The sequence below is a fragment of the Xiphophorus maculatus genome, chromosome 17 (assembly GCF_002775205.1).
Source record: "Xiphophorus maculatus strain JP 163 A chromosome 17, X_maculatus-5.0-male, whole genome shotgun sequence".
Taxonomy (NCBI): Eukaryota; Metazoa; Chordata; class Actinopteri; order Cyprinodontiformes; family Poeciliidae; genus Xiphophorus; species Xiphophorus maculatus.
In genome coordinates this window covers 2,171,625-2,186,552 of record NC_036459.1, presented here as the reverse complement: position 1 = coordinate 2,186,552, position 14,928 = coordinate 2,171,625, and the positions used below count along the sequence as shown (strand labels likewise).

At 43.1% G+C, this 14,928-nt stretch overlaps 1 protein-coding gene across 1 annotated transcript; it reads left to right on the top strand.

The window, feature by feature from the left end:
- The first annotated feature begins 9,083 nt into the window (after positions 1 to 9,083).
- On the top strand, positions 9,084 to 9,883 carry LOC102230411 (gamma-crystallin M2-like). The gene is made up of 3 exons (XM_005809702.2): positions 9,084 to 9,166; positions 9,240 to 9,482; positions 9,558 to 9,883. The coding sequence occupies exons 1-3, from the start codon at positions 9,086 to 9,088 to the stop codon at positions 9,834 to 9,836; spliced, it is 603 nt and encodes a 200-aa protein (XP_005809759.2). The 5' UTR covers positions 9,084 to 9,085; the 3' UTR covers positions 9,837 to 9,883.
- Positions 9,884 to 14,928: the final 5,045 nt, after the last annotated feature.

Sequence of the window (14,928 nt, the reverse complement as noted above, 5' to 3'; positions counted from 1 at the left end):
TCGCGTTTCTTAAGTGGATTGTTCCTGACGAGCACAGAGGGGGAGAGGCCAGCAGAAAATCCTCTGATTCAGCTCAGCTAAGTGGTTTTAAGGGTCCATTCGAATAAACGCCAGTGACATTAAACGCATACATGCAAGCGTTATCATATTTCTAAAAATCATGCACATACAATGACTAATTTAATTACTGATCCACAGATTCTCCGTCTGCAATCCGTTCTTTAAAGATTTGCTCAATGCTGCAAACATATCACACAGATGTTTCCTCTGCCTGAGAATCCCATCATGCCTTTGGGCCGGGATAATTACTTATCAACACTGGAGTTCCCTTAAAGGGATGTCCAAGAGCACACAGGCTGCCTGTTTGTCTGGGGATTTTTATTTCAGCACCTCTTGGAGATGATTTGTCTATTATCTTCGGTGGATTTGCTCCCCTCTTCATCTGCAGCGTATTACTGCAATCATAAAGCTGCAAGGTCAGGGGAAAGGCAGGCGGGGGTGGGGGAGGGCGGCTCGCCTACGGTGGAGCTCCAACCAGAGGAGCGTTTGATACAGTAAGCCCTCATACAGGCAGCGATAGAAAAAACATGCTAAATCTGACTTATTTCATGTTTTAAGTCACTTTGAGATTTTTTCCTGTTTGCTAAATAAGAACATTCTTCAAATTCAGATTTACACGTCCATGTTGATCAGGACTGAACCAACATGGACTGACAGGCCAGAAGAAGGAGGAGCCATTCCTCCACAGCCAAAAGAAGAACATGCAGAACAAAATTCATTTCTGTTGGAATCTCCTGTGGTTTAATGAGACTGAACAGCTTTGGGCCATAAAGACAGAAAACGGCGCCCTCACTGTGAGGCACGGCGGTGGCTCCATCATGTGAGGCTGTGGGAGGGATTGGTGAGCCTCACAGAACAGATATTATAATATTATAAAATATAATATTACAGAACAGATACTACAAATATTATGTGGAAATACTGAAACAGGATCTTCACAAAACGACACAAAAAGCTTGAATGATCGTCAGCGTGCCACCAGGTGGTTGAAAATGATCAAATCAGAGTTTTGGAGCTGATGTCATGGAAAAGTCACATAAAAACTCAACACGGTTTCATAACCCAGCAGCTCTGCTCACATGTAAATATGGAGAACTCTGGGCAGCACAAACATCCAGGGAATCATAATTATTTATTAAAAAAAACAGAAACCGACGACTTATTGGTTCATCCAACACAAACAATCTGAGCAGAAAATATCTTGTGAAAGCTGGACTATGAAGACAGATATGAAATAAAGAAAACTCAGGAAAAACAATTAAACATGTAGGATGAAATAAAAGAACAAAACTAAACAGATTTTAACCAGCATTACTCTCATGATGATTAGAAAGGATTCATATTTACTGACATTGATCATAGCTGGATTAATTTGAGGTTTAAAAGCATCTTTGAATAATGCTAGCATTCACATTGTTTATTTTCATTATTGCTTTAGTTATTATTTTATTACTTTCTGCAGCAACAAGTGTTTTCAGTGATTACTGAGGAGTCACCGTCAGGTTAATCAGTGTTATGATGCTTATTATTCTAGGTTGAGTTAAGAAGAGCTGACAGACTAAAGAACATGACTTTACTCTGGCAAGGAAAACTGTTTCTTTCTGAAAGCTGATGACATTTAAAACCTTCTTTCTCTGCATATGGTCAAAAGGTCAATTAAAAGAAAAAGTACCACAGGAATCTTAGTTTGGTTCTGTCACTTTAAACTGTTAAATTTCAGTTTTGATCCTTTAATATCTACGTGTTGCTCGTTTATTAATTCAGTCTAACAGTACAGAGCTATGTTGACGATTTAGCGCTACGATGAGTCAGTTTATAGGATCTGGGTTTTAACAGACCTACCACAACGCTGGATTCTTCAAGATGATTGGACGGTCCTCCTCAGCGCCTGTGGAGGACCAGCTGATGTCCTCCAGGTTGGATCCTCTGTTCCAGTCAGTTTCCAGGACCCTTAAAATCTGGGCTGAATTAAGCAGAGTAATTATGTTTATGCCCATAAAAGGGTCAAAATAACTTTAAAATATACATTAAAATCAGGTATTTAAGTGAAGTTAGTTTCTCACTTTGAGGGCAACAAACAATAGGAATTCAGTCACATTTCAAATTGTTCTGATAATGAAAAATGTTTCTAAACTCCAAAAGGAATCAACGTCTGTTAGATTTACTCCATCATTCTGGTGTCAGGAAGAAACGTTTCCCCAACAGTTATGTTTCCCATTAACATAATTTAATGGTTTTATGTCTGCCAAGTATATATTTTTCACATGTTCCTGGTTAGTGCTGCCCTGCTGACCTCAGCTGGTCTGAACGGTCCGTTTGTCCAGTAGAACCAGTTCACGGTTTCTGCTGCATTTCAACAAAACCAATGAAAAAGGCCTTTAAAAAAAACTAAAATAACAGAATAGCACGGGATAAAGTTACCAATAAATTATTTTTAAGGACAACATAAGATTAACTGTGGAGTTTTACAGCTAGCTTTAGCCGTTAGCATCTTTAATTATGCTAGTTAGCCGTTAGCTTAACGGAACCCTGCGGTCAACTCACCAAAACGTCGTCAAGAACTGAATACGTCGTTTCTTACTCCATATGAAGCTCTTCAGTCATGTAAACTGACTTTACTTCCCCATAATAAATATTTTACAACTCTAATATCTGTAACTCTTCAGCAGCATCACATCCGCTCAGCGTGCTTGTCTTTGGGGGAGGGGCTTATTCCGTCTCACCAATCAGGAGTCTGCATTTCCTGACGCAGCTAATAATAGCTTTGATTGACATATTTAGACGTCATGATTATTATTATTTTTTTTTTAAATCAAAATTACTTTTACTGAGATACTTTCGAACCAACAGAAATTGCATAAAGTCATACAAAGGAACAAGTGTCAAAATAAAGCAGAGAACATTTTCCTAACAGCCAGTAATAGATTAAAGATCAAGGTTTAAATGTTATTTTAATCACTAATATTTACATAAAATCAGTCAGCCACTAGGTCCTTGTATAAGTTATATTTTTTATTGGACCTGCACATCAGTAATATAGACCTAACACCAGCAGTAAAGTGAATTGTTGTGCCTCTTGAAACCATTTCTGAACCATTTCTGCTTTGTGCCACTGCAAATTGTTCTGCTGAAAGAGGCCTAGTCAAAGACTAGACCTTGCCCAGACTGAAATGTTGTGGTGGGACCTTGAGAGAGCCTTGCAGAAACAGATATCAGATTGAATAGCAAGCTGCAGTTCTTCCACAATGATGTGACAGATTAATAATAGTGAACCAAAATGAAAACATGCACGCCTGGATTCAGTCTGAGACTTCTGCACAACGCTAAAGATTTACACACTCAGAGTCTTTGCAAATGTCTAAGTCGATACAATCGACATCAGTTGCGTGGTGAAGCCCAGAAGTTTGTGACCAAACTCAGCATCAGCAGCTAGGAGACACAATTTCACATCCAGCGTTATCAGCCGCTGTTTGATCGCCCCACACCGAGAACAATCTGTCGATTAGCTGCGGCTAAACCTGCAGCCCTGCTGCCTTTCTTCTCCCTGACCCGTGTGTAAAGAGATTAGCTATTCAAGGCAGGCAACAGAGTGACAATCACCACATCAGATCAATATTACTTATCTCGCTCCTCCTCCCTCTCTCTGCATTACACTCCTGGTACAGTAATACACCTGGAGGAAGCAGTGAGTGTGTGGTGATTAGATTAGCCTTTCACTGTACACAAGCATACACACACAGATAAGAAGGATGCTCCTCTGAATCTCTTCCAGCTGCAGAATGAAGTGGAGGAAACCGACTGCAGGCCCAGAGTGTTGGAGTTTGTTCTCCCTGCAGAGCGATGCTGGGCTGGTAGGAAGAGTCTCCCAATCATGATCCTGAAATAAAGCTGTGAAAACTGATGTTCACATTTTCCTTCTGATTATAATTTGGCAATGACTAAACTTGGATCTTATTGTATAACATCACACAGAAATATTTGAAGAGAATACCAGGTAGAAAAATTTGAATATTTTCAGAACTGCTAACTTTAGTGGGCTGAAAACGAAACTTTTATTTCTTCTTGTCCTGCCTCGACATTCCAGGGAGCAGAAACCGGCTGCCTAGAAGACGTTATAATGTTCTTAATGTATAAACATCACAGCAGTCCAAAGCACTGAACTTCAGTCTTCACCAAATGGAAACCCAAATGGGTTTGGCGTCAGATTTTAGCAGCTGTAGGACTTTGTGTTGTTTCCTGCTAGCATTAGATTTGCTAAGGTTTGTTTAGGTTGTATTTACCCAGAATGCCCTGCGCTGCAGCCCACTTCCTGCTTCTGGAGCGGTCTCCAGTCTGCTTGGCATTCACATGTGAATTCAAAGCGAGCCAGAGTTCACTTCAACCGAACCCAGACCGAGGTCTGATTGCACATTCACACCGCCCCAAACAAACCGGACTTGGTTTGGATTGAACCGGATTAAACAGGACTGGTGTGAATGCAACTTTATGACAGAACCATTGAAGGACCTCACCACATATTCCCACCTTCTTATGAAATACTGCGCTCAAATCTGACTAAATAAACCAAACAGTTGGAATTCAGAGGCCAGAGTATGTCAGCATTAACAGGTGAGGAATCAACGTGAGCATTTAACCCTAAAACAAAAGCCACAAAAACACAAAGCAGGAAACTGTATGTTACTGATTGGTAAGAGGCATCATAACTTTGTGATAATCATGTTTTTAGATTCATCTTCAGACCCTTCAGGGGGCGTCCCAGCCAGAAGGTTGTGGTCCACGCTCAGTTTCTGTCTTCATCATCAGTCTCATGAAAGCGAGAGCTGTCAGGTACAATCCCAGTCTGTACTGGTTGCCTTCACCATTTCCGGTTAGACGTACTTCATTTCAGATGCCATGTTGATGCAGATTGAGAACTTTGGGTTTTCTGTGATGTGGCATGCCGAGGTCCTCGTCAACCTCGCCACCACGCAGATCTGCACGTGGCGAGGGAACGGAAAGATGGATGGTGCAAACAGGCTGCAGGAGTTTCCATTTACCAAACCCAAACATCAGCAGGCATATCTGTGACACCAAAGGGTCTGCCTGGGTGCCCTTCTCCCCTCATTCTCATTCCTCCCTCTGCTCCCCTCCCATCCCATCATCTCCTTTTAATATAGAAGCTGGAGATGAAAAATGGTGCGCTTTTGTTTATTTGCCACCGATGCAAATGCGACCACAGCAGGATTAGTGAGTTCTCCATCTCTTTGCTGATAGCGGTGGGAAGAAAGAGGGGATTTTTATGCAAAAAAGATCTCTCCCACCCTTGCTATGACAATTGCAATGCATCACTTCATAGACAGTTTTTAATCTGTTTCAAACCAACCACACTTTGAACTGCTGGGAATGCGAGATATACAACTGTGGGTATCCGGCTGAGTGTGTGCACGCCTGTTGGTGTGTGTGTGTGTGTGTGTGCATGTGAGTGTGTGCTGTATGTGTTTTCCTGTGATTAATCTTTGGAGTTGGTTTAAGCACACTGCTGACACAGCACAGATCTCTCTCTCTCTCTCTCTCTCAGGCTAACTTTGACTAACAGACGAAATGTCCTTGGATTTAGCTCTGAATAACAAAAACTTTGCATGCCAAGTCACAGTCGTCCTGTTGACTCCGACTTTTCTTACTGCAAAACTATTTTCAAACTCATTAATCTGAAACAAACAGTTCAAGGTGAATTTGTCCACATGCAGCACCTGGAAAAGGAGTCCACACACCTTAAACTCTGCTAGATTTTTCACGAAGATTGCCAACGGATTCTCTGATTTAGTTAAGGACTTTGACTAGGCCAATCTAACATATGAATAACTCCAGTGTCATTATGCTGCAACTTTTACATGCATCCCTGCTGAGTATAAAGGCTCAAACACATCCTTAGCATGTTAGCACCTTTTACAATCTGATTGAAGATGACAACATGCGAAGTTCTCGTCCCGTTTCCATTTCCTGGTGTAAACTGTTGATAAACTGCAGGTTGGTGAATCTTCCCGAAACATGTGAACCTTTTTAGATTCCTCCATTTTTCTGAGATGAACAGAAGAATGAAATCATGGGTGTGTGTCCTTGGAAACTGATATATAAAAGCTGTTTACTTTCCTTTGCATGTTCCTTTGATTCCACCAAGTGTCAGATCAAAACCTGCAAACATCCGTCGTCTGACAGAAGAAAGGAGGAAATGCCGACATCCCAACAGTCATCAGAACATGCTTCCCTGTTGTTGTGGCTCAGGATTCCTCTCCGGCTATTATCAGAGACTACGGCACAGAGTCATAAAAGAGGCAAACATGGCCTGTTTATCTTCGCCGCTGCCATTGGCGTTGAAAGGAGAGCGCCTGCTTCTAGGTAGATACCAATAGGGACGACACAAAGGTGAGATAAACCGTTAAGACATTTTTTAACTCGTCAAATTTAATAACCCTCATCGGCGACACACAGGTATTCAACATGCTGCTTTCTGGGGAAAGGTAAACACATGGGTCTGGTAAGCTCCTGCAGAAATCCAAAACACAAAAAGTCAAACCAGAGGCTGACACGCATTCTGAGCGTGTCACCGCCACAATAAGATACACTCTGAATAATAGAATAAACAGATCCATTTTATTATCCCTTCACTCTGCCGCTGACACCTCAGCCCAACGATAAAACTTCCTTCCTGGCTCCACCTTCCCGTCATCCCCTCATCCTCTCAGGCTTACCTGGCCCGCTCAACTGACACCTAGCATTCGGAAACAGCGAGCAGGGATTTAATCAGTCGTCATTATGGAGGAGAAGAAAGAGGCTGCGGCACAATGCTGACACAAAGACAGTCTAAGGAGATCTTTGTGCTGTAAATGTGCTCCTCACAGCGGCTGCGTGACAGCTGACGTGGAGCCCATGAAACACTGATCCACTGTTTCCTTGTAGAGACATCAGGGTGAATACAGAGATGCTGCGGCGTGCGCTGAAAGCCGCCTCAAAGGTCTGAATGCTGCACAACACCTGCATGGCTGCTGCGGCGGATTAGGGTGTCAACGCAGACAAAGGCTGAGGGAACTCAATGCCTTTTGATTCAGCCACCAGCAGCATCCAATACACTCTCTGACGTCCAACCACTCAACTTTATTATCACCACAGCGGCTTAGACGAACAAACTCATGACAGGTTATTGAAAAATATTTATTTGCAATGCAATAAATAAACATTTTTCAGTTAAAGTTAATTTCCGACGGATTAATCCTGGGAAGGTGACACTAGTGGTTGTTTAGGAATAAATAAGGGGATTGAATTGAACCGTTTGGTGACACCTGCCTCTGGTCTTCCTGCAGAGGAAGGAAAAATGAGGAATCTCTCCGCAACAGATGGACCTGGAAATCTGGGAATGCTGCTGAGACTTCGCCGTGAGAAGTTGGCCAGACGGTGAAGGAGAGCCGGAGCCTGGCAGCACCGCAGCAGCCGGGCTCTCCGTCCAGCCCAGCTCCTCCTCTCTGGCAGACGGGCCTTCATCGGCGTTGCTGACATGGCCGCGGCGTCTGGGAGCCGTCCTGAGGATGTCCTGTGTCTGATCAGCAGCTGGACCATTACGCCGTTTCACTGGCAGCCGCTTAGGTTGCAGGAACTGGCAAAGTTGCTGTTACTGTGCTGGCCTGGCAACCAACCACCTGCAACACACAACATGGAAGTGTTGCTTTAAGAAGTCTGTCTGTCTGTCTGTCTGTCTGTCTGTCTGTCTGTCTGTCTGTCTGTCTGTCTGTCTGTCTGTCTGTCTGTCTGGGTTTTTACTCTCCAACGAAGGGTTTCTTTTTCATCACGCAGGACGCACATTGCTGGATTTTAAAGTTTAAATTAATTGTTTTATCAGTTTATTTGTGTAGCACATTTCAGCATGACGGCCGTTCAAAGTGCTTTACATGATAGAAACACAAAAATAAAGTAATAAAAACATCATGAAGTCACCAACTGAGAAACCAGGAACAGACGTTACATTTTGTTGAGTGAAATGATCAAAATCTTCAATAATTTTGGTTCCAGTGATTATAAGTTAAAAGCAACTTTAAGCAGGTGTGCTTTATGATAAAGAAGATTTTATTTGATAATAAATAAAGAGTTGTTAAAATGTTCTGTAAAATGTTTATTTCAGTTTTTTAACATCTATATTTTGTGTAATGTCAGTTAAGCAAGGAGAAAGAGTTTGGACCTGATCATGATCTGCATTGATTCCCCAACCTTTGATTATTGGATTATAGATTCATTTCAAAAATACTTTATTGATCAATCAGAAATGAAACTTATATTGAATATTGTAACCCCTGGCATTCCCACGGTGACGTTATGATCCCATTCCCAGGATTCTGCTCCGTACGGCGCCGTGGGTGGAATAAAAAATGTCAGATATTATTTACGTTTTGAAACTTCATTTGCGACTGAATTTATATTACAACATTTTCTTTTCCTCTTCAAAGTTGATTCTCAAGCAGAAACCAGTAATTGTATGAAGGTTAGACGGATGTTATGCTGAGACTTTTACTCTGATTACTGACCAACATATTGTTATTAAAATACAAGTAAAACAGAACAATTTGAAGTTTTTCTAAAAGATATTCCTTGTGATGCCAGTTTTATTTACAGTAAGACATAAATATCTTTTTTATTTAAGGAGGAGTAAAGAAAATCAAAGTTACTGCGATACATAAACTAGACTAATAAAAAAAGTTAAGTTAAATTTATTTGTATAACACATTTAAGTAATGAGTGATTTCAAAATAAAAGTATCCCAAAGTCATCAGAAAAGTCTCAGGTTAGGAGCGACTGAGGGAACATTCTCCATCCCAGTCCTGAACTGACAACTTTTCCCAGTCACATGGCTTCATTCATTCACACGTTGTCAAAATGACAGAAAGGCTTTTCTAAACACCAAAAGACAAAAAAAGCTTGCTGAGTGTGGTGTTCTGTAGAGGGGGTCAGTGGTTCTTTACATCTGCTCAGGTATAAAAGGAAAGGGTTAAACCAGGTAGGAATGCACAACCAGAGCCAGAGCCAGAGCCAGCACTCGTCTGCAGCCAACATGAGCAACACCGACATGAACATGAGGGGCAAGGTAGACCCAGAACCTCTGGTTTCATTTCACCGTTTCCTGCTGCTTGGCTGTAAAGCGTTTCTCTGTTTTCCAGATCGTCTTCTACGAGGACAGGAACTTCATGGGCCGGTCCTATGAGTGCATGGGGGACTGCGCCGACATGCACTCCTACATGAGCCGGTGCCACTCCTGCAGGGTGGAGAGTGGCTGCTTCATGGTCTACGACCGGCCCAACTACATGGGGAACCAGTACTTCTTCCGCCGGGGCGAGTATGGCGACTACATGAACATGATGGGCTGGAACAACTGCATCCGCTCCTGTCGCATGATCTCCATGGTACGTAGTCTCCTCTCTGCACAGCGTTTGTCCCTGATCCGTCCAAACCCAACCTGAGTTTGCTTGGTTTTACAGTACCGGGGATCCTACAGGATGAGGATCTACGAGAGGGAGAACTTCGGAGGCCATATGCATGAGTGCATGGACGACTGCGACTCCTTCATGGACCGCTACCACATGTCCGACTGCATGTCCTGCCACGTGATGGACGGCCATTGGCTGATGTACGAGCACCCCCACTACAGAGGCAGGATGATGTACATGAGGCCCGGGGAGTACCGCAGCTTCAGGGAGATGGGCTACGGAGGCATGAGGTTCATGAGCATGAGGAGGATCATGGACTCCTGGTACTAAATGTTTCATCTGAAATACTGCTGGAATAAAATACCCTGAGCAGCTCACTTCTTTGTCATGATTATTGATAAAAAAATACAGTTGTTGAGTCTGGGATAACACGCTGAAAAAAATCACTTATACAGAACCTGTGTGACAGCTTGAAGTAGGCCAGTGGATCCCCGCCTGTTCCATGGAGCGTAAATCCAAAATATTCACAGGAGATCTGCCAGTTTCCTGACTTTTCTTAGAGAATATCTAAAATGTTCAGAGAGAAAAGCGGCTTGGGAAGCTGAAGTAAGTCGAGCTGCTATTGGCTCAATCCAGGAGCGCCAATCATTGTCCTTGGTTCTCATTGGTTGAACCTCAGAGAGCAGAAATATGGAAACTGTAGATGTTAGCTTCTGCTGTAGAGCTAACACAGTTTCCACTGTGCATATTAATGAATATTAAAATATATCTGGTGTCTTATTAACTATTAAAATAAGCAGCTTTAAGTGTTTTTAAAGGTCCCCAGTATATATGGATTTTAGAAATCCAATCAATTTTAGAAAGCCTCATCAATCTGCTGCAGAATTACAGGCCGACCTCTGACCTTTCAGCAGTTAAACAGCTTCTGAACAACAACCACAGAGCTGGTTCTGACATGGAGAACTGGGACTTCTGTGTTTCAATAGGAACCTTCTCATCAAGAGGTCAGAGGTCATATGCGGTTCAATCCTAGGACCCTTCTGATTTAATATCTATGAGCTCCCACTGGCTCAGGTTATAACAGGAAATAAGATCAGCTACCATACCTACACAGCTCCACATTATGATGTCACCAGGTGACCTTTGACCCCATCCAATCACTGAACACATGCTGAGAACAGAGAAATGTGTGGACGGGCCAAAACTTTCTGAACAGAAACTGAAGTTTTTAAAGAGGAACAATCCAGTTATAGATCTAGTTTTATAGATCTAGAATCAACGCACAGCTTCAGTTCTTCCAGCTGTAAACCAGAGATCAGGCTAACCTCTGACCTTTGACCTGAACCTTCAGAGCCACAGAAAGTCGGATCCAAAGCGGGCCTTGTACCAGGATGTTTCTGTTTCTTCTACATGTGAATCATCTTTTACCCCCAGCTGAGATGAGACCCATATGAGAGAAAGTGGTTGGGACCCATCCAGGCGTTTAATTGCTGCAGCAGCGGCTTCACAGCTCTGACTAAACACTCCGACTTTTCTTTACTGCTGAAATGTGTGATGCAAATAAACTTGACTCATTTGAAGAAATAAACACAAAAAGATTTTCTAGAAAAGTCAAAAGGATTTTTTTGTTGCATCGCCGCAGTAAATCTGCAGCTTTCCTCCTCCCTGCTGCTGATGATGATGATGATGGATGTCTTCAGAAATAAACTTGGTGTCTGCAGCAGAGCGATGCTGCATGTTGGTGTACCCTCTAACACCAGTGTGGATATTTGAGAATCGGTGTGTGTGTGCGTGTGTGTGTGGGGGAGAGGGGTGTGTGTGTGTGCGTGTGTGTGTGTGTGTGTTGGACGGGCCGCGGAGCGAGGAAGGCTCTTAGCGTGGAATGTGAGGGATGTTATATAAACACATTACCAGCAGTACCAGCGTTCAGCCGTACACACTGCTGGCGCCACTCCACACTGCATTAGCTGACATTTTATACAAAACCGGTGAAAATGGGCCGTCTGAGGGAGCGACCCAGGGCTTTTCTGCTTCTCACCACACTCTGTTTGGGTTCAACTTGCTCTCTTTTTAGCCTCTGTCAACTTTTGATTGCTAACTGTGCCTCCCACAGGGACTGTCCAGAGGTGCTACGCTCATTCTGGCTGCTTATGTGAGCTGACAATTTAAATAGGAAGTCTGCAGAATTTGGTGATTTACATCAAATACCAGAGCAGGAAATTCGCCTAAGCACCGAGTGTGATCTGGTTACAGGACAAAGAGAAAAGGAGACATTTCCATGCACCATAAACGGTAAACAAACGAGGAAAAATCAAATGTACACACATGTTCTCCTGCGCACGCCAAAACCAACACACCGACTTTGAAAAAGTAATTAATTCCAGATAGGACGCACATGAAAGGCAGAGGGATGCTGTGAACATTAAAAGGCACAAAAGCCCGAGCGTCTCTTTAAGGCTTTCTCAATCCAGGCCATTCTGAACGGGATTCAATAATGTCCAGGTTTGCTTGTTTGGAACTTCAAAGTTTTCTCAGCAAACGGCTTAAACCCGAGACGGAGAGGACAAAAACACAGACAGCTCGTTAAATGTCACCGTTCGCTTTATTACCTTCTACTCCTCCTTTGCAGCAGCGCCAAAGTGCTTTCACTGGTGGGGAGCTGGAGGAAACCTGCTGCCATTGGATACTCAAGAAATCAGGCATCGCAAGACAAATGACCACTGTCTGGGACAGAGGGCCGCGTCTGCTGAAGGCTTTGAAATTTCTGCTGCTGACCAGAGAAAACTCAAGAGGTGCTTCACATGACAACAGAGGGACTTTTATTCTGAAGTCACTCGGGGGGCGGTGGCGTTAAAGTCAGAGCGCGGTTTCATTTTAAATCCTGAAGAAGAAGAAATGAGTCAGACATCAGGTGAAACAAAATGGCAGAAATGAAGGTTTCACCTCAGAAACACCAACAGAACCAGATCATGTGGCGTTTTCGTCCTGAAGATCTGACCAGAACCCGTCCTTCACAGATCCGATGGCCGGAGAAGAAGAAGTGAGAGCCGCCATGTTAGCGAGGGAAGATGCTAGTCACTACGATCGGCGGCTGCTTCCCTCCTCATTGAAAGTTAAAATAGATTGACAAGTTTGGTTTGCGTCTTGTCTGTTTGTGCATCTGATTGCAGAACGATATGAAATAAACCAAATAAAAATCTGTTTTATAATAAGCTGGATTTGAAGAGAGACGTTTCAACAAAAGCCAGAAGAAAACGCAGCAAACAGGTGAACAGGTAGAAATCAGGGAACCCGACAGGAACTACTTACTTTTATTTGAGTAAAACTTGTAGATCTTTTACCTACTGTGGATTAAAAATAAACATGTTTTAACTAAAAATTCAGTTTTTACTACAGTTTTATAAGAAATTGATTTTGGGAAAATGTTTCTTTTGCTTTACTTTCTAATTATGTTATTTATGTAAATTATTTTCATTTTGGTGTTTAAAATAAAAATGAACTTTACATTTTGGTGCATCTGATGATGTAATTTGTAAATATTAAATGATTGATGTTTTCACTCAGTCGCCTTTTTACCAAATACTTTTACTCAAGTCATTTTTTCTAACAATTTGACTTTTCTTAAGCAGAAATATGTTAAAACAAACTCAAACACACCTGCAGTTTTTGTTAAAGTTTCATAAATGTTACTATTTTTCCTGATTTTATTATTTTGTAATTTTACCAAATACTTTTTTACTCTTATTTCAGTTTAATGTTTGGTTCTGATCACAGCCTCTCTGTAGGGACATGGGGGTGGCAGTATGATGCTGTGGGATCAGGCAGCGACTGGACTCTGTTTTCTGAGATGCTCATCATCAGGTCAACTACCTGGTTGGTTTAAAATGAGCAGCAGCAGATCTGACCTCTGGCTGTCAGGATGGAAATCTGAACAAAGAAACATGAAATCAGAAAACAGGGGGCGCAACTGCCTCCTCCTCCTTCCTCCTCCTCCTTCTCCTGCCTCCTCCTTCTCCTTCCTCCTTCTCCTTCTTCTTCCTTCCTTGTCCTCCTCCTTCCTCCTCCTCCTGTGTCCGTTGGTAGAGAAACAAATGTTTCCTCACCGGGGGACGAGCACACGGATGTAAGAGCAGCCGGCCGGAGAGCCTCCTCTCTCTCCGGCTGGGAGGAACGCCAGGCTGGATGTCAGCTGGCTGCAGCACCGTCTCCAGAAAACCCACGCACACACTGCTACCAGCTAGCATCCACACACACTGCTCACTGTCACGCTGCGAATCAGGAAGTGGACGGTGGGTGTGTGTGTGTGTGTGGGGGGGTGTGCGTGTGTGTGTGTGTGCGTGTGTGTGTGTGTGTGTGCTCCCCTGGCAGCACGTGGCTCTGCAGCGCCGGCCTGTGATACTGAGGCTGAAGGAATTTGATGTGGATTACTTCTGGACTGAGGCGGGCAGCTTTGGCAGGGAGCGGCCCGGCCACTTTGAGGATTTAACCAGCAGCAGCCGCTGGGAGCAGCCCAGAAACACACACACACACGCACACGCACACACACACACACACACACACACCCGCACGCACACGCAAACACACACATATGAAGTTGAATGTCACGGATTCATCAAATACACTCTAAGAACCTCAGAGATTGAGGTCAGTCAGGAGGATTTTGTTTATCTGATGATGTCATCGATGCGATGTTCATCTACATCACAAACATCGGCGCCGCCAGGGCTGACTGCAGAACCTCCAGAACCTTCTACTCAATCATTACATTGGTTTTCCTGCATCAGGAAGCCTTAAGGTCAGCAGCGTTGTTGGTTCATACTTCATAGATTCTCTATGCGGTTCTGGTCCGGCCCGTTTCCATGGTGATTGAAGCAGGTGGAACGTCCTGCAGGCCGGTCCTGCTGGAAAAAGAACCCAGAGACTCCCCAAAGTCACAGGAAGAGCTCTAAAGTATCTGACCCAGTGGATCAGAACCAGCAGAACATAAGAGACTGAGGAGACTTTGTCACTGTGGACCTCCAGTACCACTGGTTCTGATCCGCTCCACCCTGTGGCTCTCTGGCTGCCTCATTCTGCAGACTTTCCTTCACAATCCTCTCATCAATTCATGTTTTCTGTTAATATTTCTCCACCTCAGTTTTTCCTTCCACTCAACTTTCCATCGTTAAGCTTGAATACAGAACTATCTTGAATTTCCTGACTCACAGAATCATTACGTTTAAATAAAATAAATATTGGCTTATGTAATTATTATATAGAAATATTTTTTAGTTTGTGAAGTGAAATAAATAATTTTTTTTATAATTTTCCTGATTCACTGAGATGCTCCTGCACATCTTCAGTTCTGCTTTTGCTGCTCCTGATTAAAAAAAGATCTGTTTCTCTGACTCATGTTTGAGCAGCAGCTGAAGATCGGCCGATA

Bases quoted from the DNA above. Each gene is read 5' to 3' on its own strand.
- LOC102230411 (XM_005809702.2), top strand. From the start codon at position 9,086: ATGCACAACCAGAGCCAGAGCCAGAGCCAGCACTCGTCTGCAGCCAAC. The intron at 9,167-9,239 runs GTAGACCCAGAA...TCTGTTTTCCAG, and splicing joins ACATGAACATGAGGGGCAAG to ATCGTCTTCTACGAGGACAG. The intron at 9,483-9,557 runs GTACGTAGTCTC...TTGGTTTTACAG, and splicing joins CCTGTCGCATGATCTCCATG to TACCGGGGATCCTACAGGAT.